The sequence below is a fragment of the Stenella coeruleoalba genome (assembly GCF_951394435.1).
Source record: "Stenella coeruleoalba genome assembly, chromosome: 13".
Lineage (NCBI taxonomy): Eukaryota > Metazoa > Chordata > Mammalia > Artiodactyla > Delphinidae > Stenella > Stenella coeruleoalba.
This window is the reverse complement of record NC_137159.1, coordinates 5,115,184-5,133,228: the sequence shown is the minus strand read 5'-3', so window position 1 is coordinate 5,133,228 and position 18,045 is coordinate 5,115,184. Positions and strand designations below refer to the sequence as shown.

General features: G+C 44.2%; 1 protein-coding gene across 1 annotated transcript in view; it reads left to right on the top strand.

The window, feature by feature from the left end:
* Window positions 1-8,613, top strand: part of IL18RAP (interleukin 18 receptor accessory protein) — a 36,488-nt gene extending 27,875 nt beyond the window's left edge. The window contains 5 exon segments of the mRNA XM_079940296.1: window positions 1,822-1,973; window positions 3,086-3,223; window positions 6,283-6,456; window positions 7,672-8,030; window positions 8,033-8,613. Coding sequence (XP_079796422.1) covers window positions 1,822-1,973; window positions 3,086-3,223; window positions 6,283-6,456; window positions 7,672-8,030; window positions 8,033-8,089 — 880 coding nt within the window. The 3' untranslated portion in view covers window positions 8,090-8,613.
* Window positions 8,614-18,045: the final 9,432 nt, after the last annotated feature.

Below are 18,045 nucleotides of genomic sequence, written 5' to 3'. Positions count from 1 at the left end.
AGAGAAGGAAAAACTAATCTAAGGTGAAAAAAATCAGCACTGTTATTCCTTCTGGTAGGCTAGGCATTGGCTGGAAAGGGATACAAGAGAACTTTCTGGGAAGTTGGAAATGTTCTATACCCTAATAACCATTTGTCAAAAGTATACAGCTAGGGACTTCCCTGGTGGCCCAGTGGTTAAGACTCCGCCTTCCACTGCAGGGGCACAGGCTCTATCCCTGGTCGGGGAACTAAGATCCCTCATGCCATGCATGAGGGAAAAAAAAAAGTATACACCTAGACTGTGCACTTCAAGGTAGGTAAATATTACCAAAAAGAACCATATAATGACAATGGAGTAGGTGTAGGGAATTAGTGAAGGCTTAAATAATACCAAAATGGCTGAGGCATAACTGATAACTGAGGTGTCATTTTATTGTTGTCTGCATATGTTAAACTATAACTTTTAAAGAAATTAAAGAAAGAAGAGATAGTCTTACATTTGCCCAGACATTTGCCAACTACAGTCACCCTCGTTCTTTCCCGTAGATCTGATGACTGTTGTAATGTGGGATCTCTGTCTTGAAGTACTTGGAAGCTATTAAGTTGTATGAGAAACTAGACTTAGTTTGCAACCCAGATTAGTGGGAAGAATTTACTGGGAAGACAGTTTGGCTCAATGGAAAGTAAAACTCTAGACATTTGCAGCTAGAGTCCCTCATTTTCCCAACATCTGTTCCAAAGTAATAGCCTCTGTATTAAGCACTTCCTCCTGGGTTTTAAAACATTTCAACAGACTAATGTAATATCGCTTTGAAGAGTATACATCATTTAAAAAATAAAGGATGGGTTTTGGTGACAGTAATCAAATTGAGAAAGAACTTCTAAGACAAGGGAACTCGTTGGGTCCCATATTAAGGTGATACTGCATCAGACTTGAAGGTAGTCAAGCATGGTAAAGGGAGAATGCACTGACTATATGCTCTCGGGTTTGAATCTCTGTTTTCCACCTATTTAGCAATGTGAACCTTAACCTCTGCGAGCCTCCACCATGCCATCTATCATCTATGGATACCAAACTTCACCCCTGTAAGGAGCAAATACGGTAGAGGTGATGTGCTTAACACAGCCTCTGGCAGGCAGGAAGCGTCCAGTGAATAAGAGTGGGTATTGTAGGCTCCACACCAAACAGCCTAAAACATCATCCACAGAGACCATATTCTTTAATGTGAAGACAGACTGCAGACGGGCAACTTTAGAGAATCCAGACTGTGAATCAGTGCCGAGATTCACACTTCCTGGACAGGGCGGAATGACACAGGCCCAGGAATCACGCTGCCACTTCCCAGCGGTGTGACCTTAGATTGTCACCCACCTTCTTGCCTGTTCTGAGCTGCTTAAGTCAGGATGATCACACCATTACCCGGTGGGGCTCCTGGGGGGATGGAGGAGATTTGATCCTCTCCTCCACGTTTACGCTCGGGGGACCAGAGGACCGTCTGATACACACAGCCCTCAGTAGAAGCTAGTCATCTCTAACATTATTCTTAAATTGTTATGTCTATTCTGAAGGGGAATTCTCAGAGTAAGGAAGATCAGATGAGCCTCGCAAGTAATTATAGTCTAGCGTAAATGCTTAGAATGATGCTTAGCTGATTCAATCACTTAATAAAAAACGAGCCACCTCCTAGCATCCTCTGTCTTTCTGGCATCTCCTTGTACTGTCTGATCCCACAGCTCTTCTGAAAGCCAAACGGTTATCTACTTACACATGTTCCAAAAACTGCAAATGGGTGTCAATCTGTGTTACTAAAGGGATGTGGTATTTTCCCTCCTTTCCTAGCGTTAAATCCACCTTAAAGAATGAAGTCATCGAGCGTGTTGTCTTCCTGAAGGAAGTTACTCAGAGCGATCTTCGCAGGAAGTTCATTTGCTTTGCCCAGAACTCCATTGGGAACACTACCCAGTCCATCCAACTGAAAGAAAAGAAGGGAGGTGAGCCTGAAGGTGGCTGCAGGATGCATGCCCCTGCTTTCACCCGGGAGGAGAGGAACTTTCCCAAGGAAGTAGCCACAGTGATGGTAGCCACTAACATGCTCTAGATGCCAGACAGCATTCTAAGCCAGCAATGTGCTTGTGCTGATTCATTCAGTACCTTGACCGAGGCCACACAACTAGTAAGTTTCACATTGGTGATCCAGAGCTGGTCCTCTTACGAATGTTCTGCATACGGGAGCTGTGTTTGTTCATTCATTCATTCACTCCTTAGTTCATTCACTTACTCATTCATTCATCCTACAAAGACCTACAGAGCATGCCCTGTGTGGCAGGTATCGTACTAGGACCTAGCTCCCTTTCCTATTTTCCTCCCCTGGCTTCCAAATCCAGAGAATGTGATGGTCTGGTGTCGGAGAGTAAAGGAGAAAAAGAGGGGAGAAAGAGTATTCTTGCTCAGTTTAGGAGTGATATGTGTACATCACAGATCATAGCCTCTTAAAGCTAGAGAGGAAATTCCTGGTAAGGAATAACTCTTAAATTTCTTTAAGAAGATGCTCAGAGATGGAGGTGATATCATTCATTCAGTTAGTAGAGATGAGAGAACAAGCAGGTTCTGAATGCTTGTGAGGCTTAAATAAGACACATTTGGTGGGTGCTCCGTAGAGGTGGGTCAGAGGTGCCACGTGTTAGGTACGGTGGAGGTGAGAAAGCCAGTCAGATGTGGCTCTGGGCTTCAGGGAGTTTAGACTGTAGTAGGGTCGATAACACGTGACAATAGTTTACAGTATGCAATAAGAGGGACAGAAATGGGTTGTGTGGAAGCTTATAGGAGAAAACGATTTAAAAAACGAGTTTTTATCAGTTTCCCAGCCACCCCAATCAGAAACGACCCATTACCCTGGGTTTTCTTGAGTTCATTTTATGGTAATTCCCTCAAGATGTGATTTAAGATGTGTCCAGATTCAAGAGAAATGTTTCCAGTAGATTTTGATAAAAAATAATAGGGCTGGAAAAGGTGCTGGGCTGGCCTGAATGTGGCCTTATAGGGGAGGCGGGTGTTGGAGGGGACGCGGCCCCTGTACCTGCTCACGGCCGCCGCGTCTCCGCAGTGGTGTTCCTCTACATCCTCCTTGGCACCGTCATGGCCCTGGCAGGTGTGCTGACCACAGGTGCGCTCTTCTACATGTACTGGATTGAAATAGTGCTGCTGTACCGAACCTACCAAAACAAGGATGAGACCCTCGGGGGTAAGATGACCCAACTCGCCTCGGAACTGACTTAGAGGGAGGGGCTTGAGAAATGGATGTTCCACGATGGAGAAGGTCATGACCCTCGGGCTCTGAGACCCTCCTGCAGGTCTGGCGGCTTCACACCTGGGAAGGGCTGGGAGCCCAGGGGAGAAACAAATTCTCTTCATCCCAGTTACTAGGAATCTTGCCAACGATGTTATTGTAGGGCACATTGGACTTGAAAATAACTCTCCACTCACCAACCTGAAGCAAGATGGCAGATGATTACCATCTCCATGCCTCACTTTTCTCTTCTGTAAAGTAGGGTTGTAATCACAATCACAATGAATGCAATGTGGGCTCTTTGAGTTAAGACATATTGAGCATTTAGAACAGCATGTAGCACATGGTAAGCACTCAGTGATGCCGGCTCCAGCTCTCATCACCTCTTGAGGACTGAGTGCACGCCAGGCTTATGTATCAGCTGCTGGAATCGTCACCGAAATCCTACACGCGAGGCAGAGGCGTGAAGTCTGTGCCCCCAGTGGAACTGCTAGGGGATGTTAGAGGTTGGGATGGACTCCAGGCAGTTAGGTTTAGAGCCCCCATTAGCTATTGCCTCAGTTGACTTCTTCTGTAAAGTGAGGGGCTTGGGGATGTGGAAACGTCCCTAAAAGAGTGAAGTTCTGGAAAATACTAGCAGTGGCACTCTCCATGAAGTATCTGTCAGTTTTCCCATGAGACAGGTTAATAGTGTTTATTAACATTTGCTTCTTTCGACTAGAAGAGCTGCTGGTGTGTTTTTCTAGTCCCGGAAGGCTCAAAGGTTAGAACGTTGGCAGTTTTAGTGAATGATTCTATTGCTTGGAAAGGGCAGAATCCCTTCTGCTGGATTCCAGGGACAATTAAATACTTACCTAATGGGGATGCCCCTTTACACACACACCGGTGGTTTCCCCACACTAGGAACTCAGTGAAGAGCTGTCAGATCACTGGGAAAAGGGGCAGCACAGAAATGCATCGATCACACTTTTCTTTAGACAAATGATTGAGAATACACACTAGAAGTCCTCAAGCCAAGAGGATTTTGAGGTTATATTTTAAATAGCTTTTTAGAATTGAGCAAATTATCTAATCACTGTCTTCATTGTTCTCCTAGACAACTTCATACTTCTTTGACTCAAATGCTATTTTTCCTAAGATTCTAGACCTTGTACAGAAGACTCAATCTACTGTGAAACATCTTAATTTTTGGAGGGATGTTTTTTACGCTAATTTATTTTTTAATTGAAGTATAGTTGATTTACAATGTTGTGTTGGTTTCAGGTGTACAGCAAAGTGATTCAGTTTTACATATGAAACTGGATTCTTTTCCGTTATAAGTTATTACAGAATATTGAGTAGAGGTCCCTGTGCTACACAGCAGGCCCTTGTTGGTTGTCTGTTTTATATATAGCCGTGTGTATATGTTAATCCCAAACTGTGAAGTACTTTAAATGTGTCCTCTCTTGTTTGCACAGGCACCGTTTTAGTGATCTGACAGGGAGGCAGAACCCAGTTTTCAAGCACAGAGATTCCTTACACTCTGTGGTCAATCTAATGTTTTTCAGCAAAAAGACTGTTTCCTGGGACTATCCCAAAATTTAGAGAGACATAGGATGGCAGAATTGTGGGGATCGTCTAATTCTCCCACTCGCTAATATTATTACAAAAGAAATTTAACGTTTTCCGGTTATAGAAAAATCCCAGTTTGCTGGAGTGTCACAGGGATGTGGAAAAAATCAGGGTGACTACAGTGTGTCACACAGGAACTGCACAGCGTGTACCTGCTGGCCGCGCCCCCTGAGCCGCCGCCTCCCCACCTGGGCAATGAGAAGTATCTTAGATGCACCTCCAGGACCTCGCTCTTTGGCATCCTCCTCTCTTGACGCCGGACCACCTCTGTTTCCCTCTTGCTTTTCTGTTTCTGACACTTCTGTTGGCTAACGCCTCGTAGGTCCATGTCGAGCAAACTGCGAAACTGCATCAGTAACAGCGCTGCTGTTTGCTCCTTTGTAATAATACTATTGGTCGGGTACTATGCAAAGTGCTGGAAGATGAGCCAGCTGTGTGCAACTCCAGAGCTCGTGGGTTAACTTTTGAGATTTTCTATGGCTTCCAGTCGGTTCTCTAGCACATCCCAGAGTCTATGTGCATTTATAATAGTTGAGTCAACAGAGGCATATGAGACCTTAAAAATACTCTAAAACAAGTTCCAAAATATAGTTTTCCATCTAAAAGGGAAAGGAATGCATATTCTCTTGTGCCTGCCATAAGTCAGTCACCGAATCCTTCATATACATTATCCCAGGCAGCCCTGACAGAAGCAAGACGGGGAGTTATGACTGTCTCATTTTACATATGGGGATTCAAACAGACACGTGTGCTGTCAGCTCGCTAATGCACTGGGTCTCTGCAGGGCTTTGCTCACTGGGTATTATCACGCTTTGGTGGAGCAGACTCCACTTTGATGTGTGACTAATGAGACAGCAACGCTGCAGATGCAAAAACAGCTCCGAGGAACTCCTGAGAACATGCGATTTAATCAGAGGAGGCCCCAGCTGTTTGATCTGACGTCAGTGAAGGTGCAGGAGGGCCTCATCGATTAGAATCTGATTCTGGGTGGATAATCAATACCCCTCAGCAGTGGGATTCTGAAATGAACACAGATGTTGCTTTTCATTTAATAAATCCATGCAGTAAGGATCCCAAATCTTAATTCTTATCCATGTACCATATGGTTCGAGTGTATGTAGGTATGCCACGAGAGTAAAAAATAGGTCAATGGCTTGCATTCTTTTTTTTTTTTGTGGTACGCGGGCCTCTCACGGCTGTGGCCTCTCTCGTTGTGAAGCACAGGCTCCGGACGCGCAGGCTCAGCGGCCATGGCTCACGGGCCCAGCCGCTCCGCGGCATGTGGGATCTTCCCGGACCGGGGCACGAACCCGCGTCCCCTGCATCGGCAGGCAGACTCTCCACCACTGCGCCCCCAGGGAAGCCCCGTGTGGCTTGCATTCTTTATTGTGCTTCTTCCTCAGATAAAAAGGAGTTCGATGCTTTCATATCCTATGGGAAATGGAGCCCTCTTGAGAGTGAGGCCACTTCGTCTCTGAGTGAGGAAACCTTGGCTCTGAGTCTATTCCCTGAAGTTTTGGAAAACAAATATGGATACACCTTGTGTTTGCTTGAAAGAGACGTGGCCCCAGGAGGAGGTAAGTCCTGCACGCCAACAGAAAACGTAGCACAAGAAGGAGAGTCACGTGCAAGCACTCTCTACGTTGTCTTGTCATCTTTCTGCTGGGCTATTTATCTTCTGGAAGGTTTCATGAGCTTAGAACTTCTGGGGCAACAACAAAGAAAAATGTGTGTTGCAGAGACACGCTCCATCATCAAAAAAATCCATCTTCAATGGATATACGTATATGTCTAACTGAACCACTTTGCTATGCACCTGAAACTAACACAACACTGTAAATCAACTATACCCCAATATAAAATTAAAATTTAAAAATAAACAAAATTGCCACAGGAGGAAAATAATCCATCTTCAGGAAAAAAACATTTTTGGAGCGCAGGGAGCCTTCCAGAATGAAGATCTCTTTTCTGGCTCCTCAACAGGAAGTTATCTCTTGTCCTCCCAAACGGGTGGTCCCCCTGCTTTCTGGGACTCTGCCTGACACAAACTCAGGACTGGGTCCAGCAGACTCCCCAGGCCCGGGCCCAGTCCTGGGCACGATCAGATGTGCAGACCTCATCCTGTCCCGCTGACCTCCTCTGCCTGAGATGCGCAACCCAGGAGCCTGGGACATTCCATGCCCCTCTCTTATCCCAGCCAACCTTGTTCCAACGAGCTTTGCTCCTAGAGGAATTGGCAATTTGAGGAGACAGAACACAGGGAGGAATGTGAAACTGACAGTCACTAGACACTGGAACATATCTTCAACTGTCCACAGAGTTGATTTAGGAGAAGTGATAAAGAAAACCAGACTTCCTTTCCTCTTTGCCTCAGAGTGCCCATTGCAAGGAACCCGCTGGGTGGATCTGGGAGATTCAGGGTTATTGTGACTCAGGGTTTAACAATAACAATGTCATGTATACACTGATGTGTATAAAATTGATGACTAATAAGAACCTGCTGTATAAAAAAACAAACAAAAAAACAACTAATAGTAAACTTTCTTTGGGTTATTTGTATGGAAATATGCTAATATAAATGTTTCAGACATTACATGAAATTTCTAAAAATCTTATATGTTCTGGTATAATGTAATAGGTCATAATTCTAGTTATTACTTTAAAATGTATAACTCAGAAATAACTAAATTTCCTTGTCAATTGCATTATTATGAACTTTTATCAAATCTTTAACCGTGGTCATTAAAAAAAAAACAATAACAACGTCGAATAATTAAATCTTTTATTTCCAGCGTATGCAGAAGACATTGTGAGCATTATTAAGAAAAGTAGAAGAGGAATATTTATCTTGAGTCCCAGCTACGTCAGCGGACCCAGTGTCTTTGAACTACAAGCAGCAGTGAACATTGCCTTGGAGGATCAAACACTGAAACTGATTTTAATTAAGTTCTCTTCCTTCCAAGAGCCGGAGTCTCTACCTCATCTAGTGAAAAAAGCTCTCAGGGTTTTGCCCACTGTCACCTGGAGAGGCTTCAAATCAGTTCCTCCCAATTCCAGATTCTGGACCCAAATACGCTACCACATGCCTGTGAAAAGCTCTAAAGGATTCACGTGGAATCATCTCAGAATTAGCCCAAGGATTTTTTTCTCTAGAAAAGACTCAGTAAAACAGAAACCGCTGGGAGGCGCTCCCAGCCTAAAGGACGGTGAAATGGGCCCTGAAGCTGCCTCCTCCTACACCCCTCCCGTCCTGTCCCTGGTGAGTAGAGAGAGACCCTGATGGACAGAGCACACAGCGTGGATCAGGCTGATATAGAATGGGAAGCGTTCTGCCAGCCCTGAGCGAGCGTGGCGGGCACTGGAATGACACGAAAACTATTGTGGGAGCCTCAGATTTCCTGGGCTAGACAGAGGGAGAGCGAATTCAGCCCACACGGCCCCTAAGATTTTCCTAGCGGTCTCAGCGGAATCAGCAGATACAGCCACTGGCTTTGTGGCTGTGGACTTGTCATGTCTTCTGTGTATTGTTCACATCACTTTATAGATCTTTGCAGTCAAATAAATATTATTTTATTAGAAACAAGTGATTTAAACTTTGCCTAAACCGTCTCTGTGAAGAAGACAATTCTCATTCCGTGTTCACCCATTCACTGGAGCACAGAAAGCAAGTCGGAGAGGCAGAGACCAGGGGCCAAGGGGCAGACAGGGCCATGGTTCCTCTCTACTGTGTCCTTGTGAGAGCTAGAAGGAAGAGCGACTTCCTCGGGACCCGTGTAGCCCTGAGCCAGGACACAGGGCTTGGGGAGAGGAGTGGGGCCAAGTTCAGCTCATCCTTGTTGCCTTGGCCTTTGCGCAGGGCATGAAGTACACAACCTTACTCTGGGCCATAGGAAGTAGGAACCAATTAGGCCAAAATGATTTGGAGGAGACAAGGAACAGACCAGCAGTTATGTGCAAAGTAGAAAGGCAGAAGCCAGGACAAGAGTCTGGAAAATAGATGTCTACACTGGTTAAAGGACAGCAAGACTGGGGCTTGAACAGCGCTTAAGTCTGAGCCTTTGCCTCTCGAGGCTGGTGGCCCCCATGTGCTTCCTGACTATCTGGTCTCCTTGAGTTCCTCCTAAGTGATGGGCCTTAGGCCAGAGGACCAAGAAGCTGTACCGCGTAGACGAGGCTCCTTTCGTTCTCACCAGTGTTTTCCTGATGAGAGTTCAATGTGCTGTTCACAGGGCGTTCTAGTCTCACATGAAGGTACAACACTCATGCTTCGTCTTCCCCGATAGAAGGGCGCGATTTATTTGAGCAATAAAGAAAGGCGATTTCTGGGCGCGTTCACATTTAACGTGTCCCATCCGCTTGTCCGAACGTGATCTAGGTTTGGAGGGGCTCAGAGTCATTGCCATCTGGCCACTGCTGGGTGCCTGTGTGAAAGGCTTTTGCGGTCTTTTTGCACAGAGACACCCACATCACAAAAACCACTGTGGTTTTGGCGCCAAGCAACATCTTTGTTGGGAACTTCAGTGATAAAGTTAAAGATGAGTTAAAGGGTATAAATTATTCCTGGAGGAATTTTCTTGCGGGAAAAGCTCATTGTAGGGTCTCAGAAGGGAAGGACCCACACTGTCATCGTGTCCTTGTGTTCTGGTGATGACTAGAAGCCCTGGTTTTCCTGCCAGCCACTCTCAGAGATCTAAGACTCAGAAACCCCTTTTGGCCAGTGTGTCCAGATTTATTTTATTCTAAAATAAGGATGGCTGTAACTGATATATCCAGAGGTCCAGAGTGTTGTTCTTAGCTTAACCAAACTCAAAATGATCCCCAGATTTGTGCATACACACAAAAAAGAAATATCTGGGTCTATCTTTTACAGAATACACTCTTCCAGGTGAGTGGGTATGCTAAGGATGACAAATTAACATTTAGGACAAGGTTTTATTTCCAGTTCTTACGTGTAAATCAGTCAAAACAAAGTGGACAACCAAAACAAGTTTTCTATATACAGAAGACTGATGGTACTTAAACAGTGGATCTCAGTAGAATACAATGAGAAGGGATAATGGATTCCCACCACACCTTCTAAACAAGGTGTCCGTATATTCTGGTTCCGGCTTTACACTTGTTGTCCAGGTATAATTTTCATAGACCAAGTATAATTTCTTACTCTGAAAATGTATCCTACTTTGGACGGTGGTCATCTTACCTCTAGTGCACATTGTAGAATAGTCCTTACTGACCCTGGATGATGTCTCAGGCGATCTCACCAAGAGCTTTCCTGGTCTCTTTTGGGGTTTAGTACCCACATTTACTATCTATATCATTTCCAGATTGAAGCTCCAGGTAAGATGGAGTAAGCATACAGCCCCCTACCTTTCCCACTCATTGTAGCTATGAAACCTGAATAAAGTGCATATAAAAATCAGTTTGAGGATTTTGAAAAGTACATCAAAGCAGGAAGATTGGAGAAGACAAGGATTCAAAGTTCCACGATTTTATTTTCCTCCAATATCTCTTAGTTTAGACTCAGCACAGTCCAAAACCCAGGAGTGGACCTTAGTGTTAACACTAGTTCCAGAAGAAGCCCTCTAGTTCTGCCTTGAAGACTGGGAAAGGTGTTTCCTAACACTCCCGTACAGTTTCCTTTCTATATTCTCTTCCTTCCTAGCCCCTGTGCAATCCTGTGTTGGCATCAGTGACACCAACAAAAGCAGAGAAAAGAGGGGTCCTCAAGAGCCTATATCTCTCTAGGAGGGAGAATTGTCCATTTTGATACAAGGAGCTGTGGTCTCAAGGTGAGGCAAATCTCTATTGATTTTTTTTTTTTTTGTCTCTCTTACCACTTGGCTGGGGAGGTGGAAGCAGTGGGGGGAAGTGCACTGCAGGATGGAGTACTTAACACACCAGCACTCTTGCCAGAGAACTACAGAGAGGAAGACAAGAGACCTATAGAACCTGAAAGTACTGTGCAGAGTGCTGACAGCGAGGAGCTCGGGAAAGCAAACCTGTAAAGCTGCTTACAAACTCCAAGGCTCATCCCCAAGCTGCACATGCATGAGTCTGACCCCAAATAGAATCCCATAAACTCTGAGAATTAAACTATAGGATAGACTGCTTCCTGAGTTCCAGGGACAAGTCTAAATAGAACTGAAGGACAGTGAAATAGAACTGACATTGAAACCACAAGGCTGGTTAGAATTTTGGGCTTGAATCCAACTAGGTCAGTTGCCTGCTTAAACAAAAATAGCATTGTACATAGGATTTCAACAAGGTCCAGAGTTGCATGACATAATATTTTAAATATTCGGGATACAATCCATTGAAAGCAAAATGTGATAACCTCTTCTGATGGAATTTTCGATGTAGGTAGGTGTGATATATAAGTCAAGTACAGCATAAAAGGGACAGAGTAGGGGAACTTGTGTGGTGGTTAGGTAACTACATCCTACTTGAAACGGTAAAATATTGATTCTAAGAAGAAAGTGAAAACATACTTTAATCCCTTGAGCAACCACTAAAACAAACAAACAAATGAAAAACAAGTATTGTTAAAACATAATAGATGAATTTAAATGGACTAATAAAAGTGTTTAAATAACCCAAAAGAAGAAAGGAAAAGGAAAATAGAGGAACAAATAACTGAGGAAATAAACAGAAATCAAACAATAAAATGGTAGACATAAACCCAAATATACTAATAATTATATCAAATGTCAAATGTATAAACATAGTAAGTAGAAGACCAAGATTATTAGAACACACTTTTTTAAATGACTGTATTTAAACTATATCCCTCTGCAATAAACACATTTCAAATATAATGATATAAGCAGGTTGAAAGTAAAAGGTTAGATATAAACGTATTATAAACAATAATTAAAGGAATGTTAGAGTGCTTATATTAACATCAGCTTAAGGAGACTTCAGAGAAAAGGAAATTACCAGGGATAAAGATGATAAAAAATGAATTTGCCAAGAAGACATAACAGTCTTCAATGTGTATGCACCTAACATCAGAGTTTCAAAATACATGCAACAAAAACTGACAGAACTAAATGAAGAAATAGACAAATCTACAACAGATTCTCAAATAAATTCTCCCCAAATTGATTTAGAAGTTTAACATAATTTCCTTCAGTATCCAAGAAGAATTTTTTGTAGATCCAGGCAAACTGATTCTAAAATTTTAATGGAAAAGTAAATAACCTAAAATAATCAAAGCAGGGACTTCCCTAGTGGCTCAGTGGTTAAGAATCTGCCTGCCAGTGCAGGAGATACGGGTTCGAGCCCTGGTCCAGGAAGATCCCACATGCCGCGGAGCAAGGAAGCCTGTGCACCACAACTACTGAGCCTGCATTCTAGAGCCCCTGCGAGCCACAAATACTGAGCTCGTGTGTCACAAAAACTGAAGCCCTCATGCCACAACTACTGAAGCCCACGCGCCTAGAGCCCGTGCTCCGCAACAAGAGAAGCCACCGCAGTGAGAAGTCCGTGCACTGCAACAAAGAGTAGCGCCCACTCGCCGCAACTAGAGAAAGCCCGCAGGCAGCAACAAAGACCCAATGCAGCCAAAAATAAAAACAAATAAATAAATTTTTAAAAAATCAGAGCAATTTGCAAAAGAAAATAAAGTTGGAGGAATTACACTACTCAACTTTATAAATCAATATAAATTTACAGCAATCAAGTCAATGCTATATTGGCTAAGTAATAGATCAATAAAACAAAATCAAGAGTGCAAAAATACACCCATACAGATATGGCCTGTTGAGTCTTGATAAAGTGTGAAAGGTAATTCAATGAAGAAAGGACAGAGTTTTAAACAAAGGGTGTTAAATAATTGGCCATCATATGCAATAAGATGAACTTGAAACCTTACACAAACATTAACTCAAAATGGACCATAGATCTAGATGTAAAACTAAACCTGTAAAGATTTTAGAAGAAAATATGACCTGAGATTAGGCAGAGTTCTTAGATATGTCACCAAAAGCATGACCTATAAGAAAAAAGATTAGTAAATTGGATTTCAAAAAATTAAAAACATTTGTTATGAGAAAAATACTGTCAAAATAATGAAAAAACAAGCCTTAAGCATGTAGAAAATATTTGAAGATCACATATCCAATGAAGGATTTGTAACTAGAATATGTAAAGATCTCTCTAAATTCAATAATAAAGAGCAAACTACCCAATTTAAAAAAAGGAGCAAAAAATTTGAATAGACAATTTACTAAAAAGGATACATAGATGGCAAATAAGCGCATAAAAAGATGTGCAACATCAATATCTATTAGGAAAACGTAAATTAAAATAGCCCCCCAAAGAAGAAAAAAAAATTGACAATACCAGACGCAGATGATGACATGGATACCTGGAGCTCTCATATACTTCTCATGGAAAGCAAATGGTCCAGCCATTCTACAAAACAGCTTAACACCTCCTTACAAAGTGAAACATCCACTTACTATATATTCCAGAAATCCCATTCCTAGATATCAGTCCCAGAGAAATGAAAATTATGTTCACATACATACACGTATTCTGTACATGAATGTTTATAGCAGCTCTGGTCAAAATCATCACTATCTGGAAAGAACTCAACGACCTTAAACTAGTGTGTATCAGTTTGGCTCCCATCGGGAGACAGAAACCGCACAGTAATTTTTAAAGGGAATCTTTAATATAAACAATTATTTGGCTATAAGAGAATGAGTATAGAGATGTCAGTAGAACTCCAGAGTATCTTGGGGCTGAAGGAGAGCAGGGAGACAAACTTGGAAGGAGTCTCCTCCCCAAGTCTGGGGTTCAGACGTTGTTAGAGAAGGTGAGATATTGCCCACTGAATGGCAAAGTTCTCTTAGTTGCCTGGGCCAGAGCTAGTCCACAGTTGCTGGAAAGCAGCCAGCAGACTCCCAGGACAGAGCAAGCCATGGCTGGTGGACGGACTCATGGCATGAATGGGGGCACGGCTGTGGGCATGAGGTCTGGAGCACCCGGGTCCGCATTGTGGGAGCTTCAGGGACCAAAGTGTTGGTGTGCAGGTGAGCCAAAGCCGCGGCAGGGGTGCAGGGGGGAATGCGGAGGGCCACGTGGGCTGGAGACTTGGACTGCACGGTGTCCATGAGAGGCCAGGACTGCAAGGTGCCTAAGAGGTAATTTCCTCTGTGTGCACAGCTTGGGCAGGGCACCAACAGATGTCACACACCCATGCTGCTGACTGATAGTGCAGCAACAGGAAGAATAACACAAAACACAGCAGCTGGAACCAGGAAGGCCCTCCTGCAAGGCCCCTCCGACTCCCTCCACTGATGGAGCTCAACGTTGTCCTCACCGGAAGGGATAAATGCTTCAAAAATCCAGTCTATTCCGTGGAGCAGATACTGAATGGTGAATTTGGGGCTCAGAGGTAATCAAGTGATACCTGGCATAGGGTGCATCTATCAGTCAATAGTTGTACCTGCAAAAATTAAACACTTCGTAGAAATAAAAAAGAACGTACTACTGAGACACACAGCAGCTAGGCTGAATCTCAAAGCATAAGGCTGAGTGTAAAACATCTAAGTTCAAAAGGTTACATTTTTCCATTTATATGACATTTGCAGGGAGCCAAAACCGCGGCAGAGAAGAGATCTGTGGTTTCCAGGGGTTAGGGGTGGAGGAAGGTGTGAAAAGGGGACACACAAAAGGAGAGTGCAAGAAAGTAACCTGCCTTCCTTGGTGATGGTGTGAATCTATATGTGTTAAAATTCATACAGTCGTGCACCCCAAAGGCCGATTTTGTTCTATGTTAATTTTAAAATAAAAAATTTAAAAGACTACTTTAATCTAATATCAAAATAATCTCCAGTCCAGTTCAGACTTCTCCTTTTACCCCAGCTTAGGTCCGACCGGCAATGGGACAGAGAGTGTGGTCTATTTCCCCCTCCTGTTCTACTTCGTCCTGTCTGCTTCGGCCTTTTCCTTCGCTGTGTTTAGAGGGAGGAGAAAGGAGAAGGAGGAAAGAGTTTCTTTAACTCAGATGATGCTCTTTGAAATTCTCTCTTACTGGTGGAATGCCCTTTCTTCTACGTGATGCCAAACGTCTGGCTCCCTCTGTTTGAGGCATTCTTGTGGGTTCTTTGCACACCCTCCCCCAACCCCCAGATCCCACCAGGACCTCCACTGCTCCTGATGCACCTGACTCAGGTCATGCCTTCTCTGGATAGCCCTCATCTCCTGCCCCACGCAGTGAAGCCCCTCATGGCCAGTTTTTCCACTGTGATTCACCCACCTCACGGGGAATCAGATGCCCACTTTCCCGCCGCGCACCTACTGTTTCTCCTCTGCTCCAGCCGGTCTCCTACTTTCAATGATATCCTGCTGAGGGTCAGGCACCAGTCTGAACTTTGAATTCCAAAGGAAAAATGAATTCTCAAGAATTTTGGGGGGGAGGTGGGATGAATTGGGAGATTAGGATTGATATACGTACACTACTATGTATAAAATAGATAACTAATGAGAACCTGCTGTAGAGCACAAGGAGCTCTACTCAATGCTCTGTGGTGACCTAAACGGAAGGAAATCCCAAAAAGAGGGGTTATATGTATACATAGAGCTGATTCACTTTGCTGTACAGCAGAAACTAACACAACACTGTAAAGCAACTGTACTCCAATAAAAAATGTTTTTTTAATTTTTTAAATTAAATTTAATTTTTAAAATTTTTGGCTGCATTGGGTCTTTGTTGCTGCGCGTGGGCTTTCTCTAGTTGCGGCGAGCGGGGGCTACTCTTCATTGAGGTGTGCGGGCTTCTCATTGCGGTGGCTTCTCTTGTTGAGGAGCACGGGCTCTAGGTGTGTGGGCTTCAGTAGCTGTGGTTCGCGGGCTCCGTAGTTGTGGCTCGAGGGCTTAATTGCTCCACAGCATGTGGGATCTTCCCAGACCAGGGCTCGAACCGGTGTCCCCTGCATTGGCAGGCGGATTCTTAACCACTGCACCACCAGGAAAGCCCCTAAACTCCAATAAAAATTAATTTAAAAAAAAGAATCTTTTTTTACTCCTCTACATCCCAGTCCCACAGATGCTGTTGAGATGACACATCTTCAGCTCTGGGAACCTTCAGTCTTCCCAGCCAGCAGACAAGCCCCATCTCTATGAGTTCTTCCCTTGGAGTTCTCACACTTGCATTGAGTCACGGAAAATGGGATTCGTCAGTGGTTTACTAGCATGCAAGTGGGTTCCTTGAAGATGAATTGTGAAAAAAGGTCACAGCTATGCTTTTTCCACATCCATCTGTGTCCTTGAAGCCCAATTAGAGGAGAAGGTTGGAAACCTCCTCTGGCCCATGATATCGCCACATCTCACTAGCCTGTATCTGTCACTTCCACCGAACCAAAATGCCTGAATACCCACCAGCAATTCTCCTGGGCTAACAAAGGCAGCCTCTCCTTGGTGCCACCCACCATCGAGAGAATCAGTGCTCCTTGACATCCAATGTGAGAATCAGTGCTCCTTGACATCCAAAGTCAAAGCCACCCTAAGGGAATTGAGGAAAGAAAGAAAAGCAGGTGTAATTTCAGAGAGAAGAGAGGGAGAACCGACCTACTAGACATTCTTAGTACCAGTGATGGTGGCAGTGGATTGGGGAGGGAGGTGACACTCCTGAAACAGAGAAGAAAGAGGGGGGAAAGTACAGATGCTAGCTCACCACGTTAGTCTGGGTTCAACTAACGTTATGACTCGTCTTCTGAGCAGCTGTGACTGGCGATAATGTGTGTAGGTAGAGTAAGATGAAGCATTTCATTTTTAATCACCTGCTGTCTTATTTCCGTCATCCGTTTCATTCATTTAGGGGATGTTGTGGAAAAGAAATTGCTTAGGAACTATGGTGAATACAAAGGGATAGAAGGCTTCTGCCTATATAGAGTTCATAATCTCTTTGAAATAAAATGAATCTAAAATTCATCTGGTATCTAATATGTACTAAGCATTTCCCTCTCTGTCATATGTTATGTCACTTGATCGTCACACCATCTTTAAGATAGTCATCATCATCACCATCACCACCACCACCATCATCACGATCACCACCACCACCACCAATATCACCATCACTACCACCACCATCATCACCACCACCACCATCACCACCACCACCACCATCACACCATTACCACCACCACCATCACCACCACCACCACCATCATCACCATCACCACCATCACCACCACCACCATCACCATCACCACCACCACCATCACCATCACCACCACCACCATCATCACGATCACCACCACCACCACCAATATCACCATCACTACCACCACCATCACCACCACCACCATCACCACCACCACCACCATCACACCATTACCACCACCACCATCACCACCACCACCACCATCATCACCATCACCACCATCACCACCACCACCATCACCATCACCACCACCACCACCACCATCACCATCACCACCACCACCACCACCATCACCATCATCACTATCATCACCATCACCATCAATATTATCATCAATAAGGCAGCTGAAGCTTGGAGGTGTTTAGGACACAACCAGGATCGCACAACTTCAAGCTTCTCTCCTCTACACAATCCCTATTCCCTTAGGGAAGCAATCACATTAGAATTGTAAGACCATGACACTAGCCATACTCTGGAGTGAAGACCTGTTCCATTTCAAAGCCCACATTCATGCCCAGTCCCATCCACCTGCACCACCATGGTGCCTCTCCTCTCCCCCTCACAATGCGGAATCTCCCAGAGTTGATTACACCCTTCTGCAGCACCCTCTGAGTAGTAGTAGTTGTTTGACTCTGGGAAGCGGAGACAGAGCTTGGCTTTTCTGTCCTGAAAACAGGGTCAAAGCTCTTGACTTCACTCCAGCTCAGGATGCTGGCTTTCAGTTTAGGGATATGATGTGCCAGGCCTTGATCTGAGGTCATCCAGCTTAATTGCTAGCTGTGGGCTTGGAAAGCAAGTCATGTTTCTGGACGGCGCTGACCAATTCTCTATCATTGCTTTCTTCTTCTTCTTTCTTCCTAAAAAAAGAATAAAACCCGAGCCCCCCAAAAGTAACAAGAGCTCAGAGGCAAGCAACAAATACTTCAGTTCCAGAAGTGCTGTGCAGATACCTTCCAGTAAGGTCAATTATACCGCATACTATGGGAAGGAA